Consider the following 4,094-nt stretch of genomic DNA (forward strand, 5'->3'; position numbering starts at 1 on the left):
GTGGATCGTGAGGCTTTAAGCCTACCGCACACGGTGCTTGTTTCCTTGCAAGATCGCTTGCTTGGAGCTGTGATGGTAACTGTGCTGGGAGCGGTGATGGAAAGTAACGTCACTGTGGGCCGTGCTGCTGACTAGCTTGCTGGAATTCGGTGATTGAACCCGTGCTATTTTTCTAGCAGGTTTGTCTGCTGGCTCACGAGAAGAGCCAATCAGAGCGCAGTAAGCTGTCACGTGGTCACGTTATTCCGTACAGCCGGTACAGCCACATACGCGTTGCAGCAGAGAAGAATGGCAACCAAAAGCGGAGATTCAAAGAAATGGACAAATGAGGAGATAATAATTTTAATTGATTCGTATAAAGAAGAAAGCTGTCTATACGCTATCAATTCTCCTAATTATCATAACAAGCATCTGAGGAACGAGGCACTGAAGAGAGTTGGCGATGCCGTGCGTGTTTTCAAACCACATGTCACCGATAAAGATTGTGCCTCAAAATTTCACACTTTGAGGTCACAATATAATATTGAAAATGCAAAAGTAAAAAGGTCTAAAAAAAGTGGAACTGGTACCGATAACGTGAGTACACGAACCTAACCTAACCTAATCTCAACTCATTATAATATATTAAAAATTAATTAAAGTATAATTTTTTTTACTACACAGTAAAAAAGATTTTAACACATTGTGTATTTATGTTCCAATCGATCCACTCAAAATAGTTGTTAAAAATTTGTGTTGAATTTTTAACATATCCAAGTGTTAATTTAACATTATGTGGTTATGTTATTTGAATATTTTGTGATAAATTGATATTAAACATTTCTTATTGTTAATATTTGTGTTACTTTTTAACATATTCATCTTGTGTTAAAATAACACAAAAATTTGCGTGGATTGTTTGGGACATGTGAAATGTGTTAAATTAATACAAAATTTTTTACTGTGTAATTATAGGTATATAAACCTAGTCTTTGGTATTTTGAACATCTCATGTTTTTGGATACCTTCTTCACACCAAGAAAAAGTAGAAACTCCCTAGAAAAGAACAAGAACAGTGAGACAGAATTTTCTCAGGATTCAATCCACGTAATCACGGACGGATTCACAGAAGATGGTCATTTTAACGTTTTTACTGAAGAGGAGCCTGGCAACGAATCAGATGAACCCAAAGAATCAGATGAACCCACTTTTTTTGAATCCTCAGCTTTAGAAAGACCAACTATTAGACAATATACTGTTGGAGCTTCAACCTCCATCCAATCACAAAGAGCCTCACCAAGTCCAGTTCGCCCTTCTCCTTCTGTCAGTCCTGCAATGTCACTAGGCCCAGTTCGCCCTTCTCTATCTATCAGTCCTGCAATACCGTCGTCTTCGGGAGTCTCCACTGCATGTCCTCCTCCTTCTCATTCCAAAGCAAAAAGACGTAAGACAACAAGTGACGATGCTTATGCAGAGGCTGTACAATCTTTGGCTGATTCAATACGGCAACCTATAGTGACGCAAGTTGCAAAGACCGACAGTCCTCCAGAAACCGTTGACGGATTTTTAATGTTTCTTGGATCTATACTGCGCAACTTTCAAAATGAGGACCTGCGACTAGATGTTATGAATACATGTTTACAAACGTGTATAAATGCTCGAACAGCGGATTTGCAACGATTCCGAAATTCTTAATATGTGGCTATATATATAATAATTATTTACTTTTTTTATTATGTACTCTAGTTCAGAGATAATATTTTGGTTGTGTATTTTACTTTTTTTTTAAACAACTACAAACAGTTTCAGAGATAATATTTTGGTTGTGTATTTTACTTTTTTTTAAAACAACTACAAATAGTTTCAGAGATAACATTTTGGTTGTGTATTTTACTTTTTTTTAACTACAAACAATTTTTTAATGTTTATAATCAGTATGCTAGTATATTAGTTCATATATTATTATATTTTATGTAGTATTTTAGTTTATATTAGTATGTAATTTTTTTCTAAGGCTGAGAGATGGTTAAGTCTGGATAAATTTATTAGATTGAAGGTAATAATTCTGAATAAATGACTACACAAAAGTTGTATCTTTTTAGTGTAAGCTTTCTAGAGTAGTGACAATGTATTAAATTTTAAAATAATATATGAAGTCATTGTAATATATTAAATTTTTCCTACTTATTTTTCTTGATTTTTTTATGTGCTGAATGCAGGATATGTGGCAATGTTATTTGCAATATCAGTGTCAATAGTTATTTACAGTATTAGACATAACTATGGACTTAAGATTATGTAAACCTTACATGTTTACATCAATATTTGTATTCGTATTCTTATATTTTTATTCTATAGGATTTTTAGTTCTTCACAACCTAGTGCATCAAAATAAATTTTGATTCATTAAAACATACTTATGCTTTTATTATAAAATTTTATTAATACAGTTATACAGTATGTAATATAATCTATTACAGTATGTAATACAGTAAGTTACAATAATAAAGTTAATGCAGTAAATTATTATTAATACAGTTTTTACTCACTTGATTAATTTTAAAAGTTTTTTCAATAAAATTAACAAAAGCTTAAACATTTCCCTTTGCAATTGCGTCATACTGCCAGTTTACAACTCCAGCAGTATTGAAATATTCAGCAAAATTATCACGCACTACACGAGCTGTATCGGTGCAACGATTTCCACACTGTTGTGAAATGCTTACAAGACCAGAGTCTAGAAAAGTTTCAGGATTCCTATACTCAGAAGAAACATACCACTGACATTTTTTTGATAGAAGGAAATTGTGTAGAAGAACGCATGCATATGTTATAGCCTCAACTTTTTCTACTGACAGTAATATAGGATTTAAAAGCACACGGAATCTGTTGGCGAGTATTCCAAATGCATTTTCCACTACTCTCCTTGCCCTGCTCAATCTGTAATTGAAAATCCTTTTCTCTATAGTTAATCTGCGATTTGGATAAGGTTTCATTAAATTCTGTTTAAGTGGAAATGCATCATCGCCCACAATTACGTAAGGCATCCTATGAGAAAATCCAGGCAGACTGTTTGGCATAGGCAAATTTAACGATTCAGCATTTAATTTTACCCCCAAACAACTGTCTCTAAATACGGCTGAGTCATGCATTCGCCCATTCCGGCCAATATCCACGAAAATAAATTTATATTCGGCGTCAACAAGGGCAAGAAGAACAATGCTGTTCTGTCCTTTATAATTGCGATAAATTGATCCCTCTTTTCTTGGAGGCTGAAAGACAATGTGTTTACCATCTAGAGCACCTATACAATGCGGAAACTGCCAATTAGATTGATATTTGTCAGCTATAAATTCCCATTCTTCAGGTGTTGATGGAAACACCATAACTTTCTCTTCAAGTACTTTGATTATAGTCTCTACAGTTTCATTTATAATTTGTGAAAGTGTATTTGGAGCAATACGTGTTGAGTAGGCAAGATCCTGAAATGTATTGCCAGTTGCTAAATAGCGAAGTGTTGCACTAAATCTGTCTCTAGGTGAAATTGCTTCCCTCATTACGGTATTCTGCTTCTGGATATACGGAGTAATAAGAAGCAACAAATCATTCAAAACATCTTCCTTTATTCGGGTATAGTTCGAAAACGATGCAGGATCTTCAGGGCTAATGACATGAACAGAAGAAGAAATAAATAATGACAAATATGTGAGAAAAGAGAATGCAAATTTCAGAACTGTGATTATGCTTACCCTAGCTCCTCGAACAACATGGTTAAAACACTTTGACTCATGTTTCGCCGCAGCAACCAAGGCCGACTCCATATTCTACGTTTCAATTTTCTTTCACTATTTCGTCTCATCAAGTCTATGAGCAAAAACATAGCGACTGCATACCGTCTTCGACGAATAGTCTCCAACACAACAGCGTTCATGTTTGCAGCGTCTTCTAGCAAGCGACAAAACCAGCAGTTCGTCCTGCACAGCAGCACGCTCCGTCTAAAGCCAAATCAGCAGCGCTACCGGCAAGACTCCAAGCGGCAGAGCCTGCACGGTAACCAGCAGGAATATCCAGCAAGCGATCCAGCAAGAAAACAAGCACCGTGTGCGGTAGGCTTT

The 4,094-nt window shown here is 35.4% G+C and overlaps 2 protein-coding genes across 3 annotated transcripts; one reads left to right on the forward strand and one right to left on the reverse strand.

Moving 5' to 3' along the window:
- Positions 1–20: 20 nt before the first annotated feature.
- On the forward strand, positions 21–2,353 carry LOC139825038 (uncharacterized). The gene is made up of 2 exons (XM_071797574.1): positions 21–576; positions 955–2,353. The coding sequence occupies exons 1-2, from the start codon at positions 289–291 to the stop codon at positions 1,672–1,674; spliced, it is 1,008 nt and encodes a 335-aa protein (XP_071653675.1). The 5' UTR covers positions 21–288; the 3' UTR covers positions 1,675–2,353.
- A 74-nt stretch (positions 2,354–2,427) lies between these two features.
- LOC139825037 (uncharacterized) lies at positions 2,428–4,088 on the reverse strand. 2 transcript variants are annotated; one of them, XM_071797573.1, is made up of 3 exons: positions 3,873–4,088; positions 3,729–3,803; positions 2,428–3,642 (listed from the first exon to the last, which is right to left on the reverse strand). In XM_071797573.1, the coding sequence occupies exons 1-3, from the start codon at positions 3,908–3,910 to the stop codon at positions 2,571–2,573; spliced, it is 1,185 nt and encodes a 394-aa protein (XP_071653674.1). In that variant the 5' UTR covers positions 3,911–4,088; the 3' UTR covers positions 2,428–2,570. The 2 variants fall into 2 exon arrangements, with proteins under 2 accessions (XP_071653674.1, XP_071653673.1); XM_071797572.1 differs by having other exon boundaries at positions 3,729–4,088.
- Between the last annotated feature and the right edge of the window lie 6 nt (positions 4,089–4,094).

This window comes from Temnothorax longispinosus, unplaced genomic scaffold (assembly GCF_030848805.1).
Source record: "Temnothorax longispinosus isolate EJ_2023e unplaced genomic scaffold, Tlon_JGU_v1 HiC_scaffold_815, whole genome shotgun sequence".
In the NCBI taxonomy this organism is placed as follows: Eukaryota; Metazoa; Arthropoda; class Insecta; order Hymenoptera; family Formicidae; genus Temnothorax; species Temnothorax longispinosus.

Excerpts from the sequence above, each read along its gene's own strand:
- LOC139825037 (XM_071797572.1), bottom strand. The coding sequence starts at position 3,910 with ATGAACGCTGTTGTGTTGGAGACTATTCGTCGAAGACGGTATGCAGTC. Across the intron at positions 3,643-3,728 it reads ATGTTGTTCGAGGAGCTAGG|CCCTGAAGATCCTGCATCGT; the intron begins GTAAGCATAATC and ends TCATGTCATTAG.
- LOC139825038 (XM_071797574.1), top strand. The coding sequence starts at position 289 with ATGGCAACCAAAAGCGGAGATTCAAAGAAATGGACAAATGAGGAGATA. Across the intron at positions 577-954 it reads GTGGAACTGGTACCGATAAC|GTATATAAACCTAGTCTTTG; the intron begins GTGAGTACACGA and ends GTGTAATTATAG.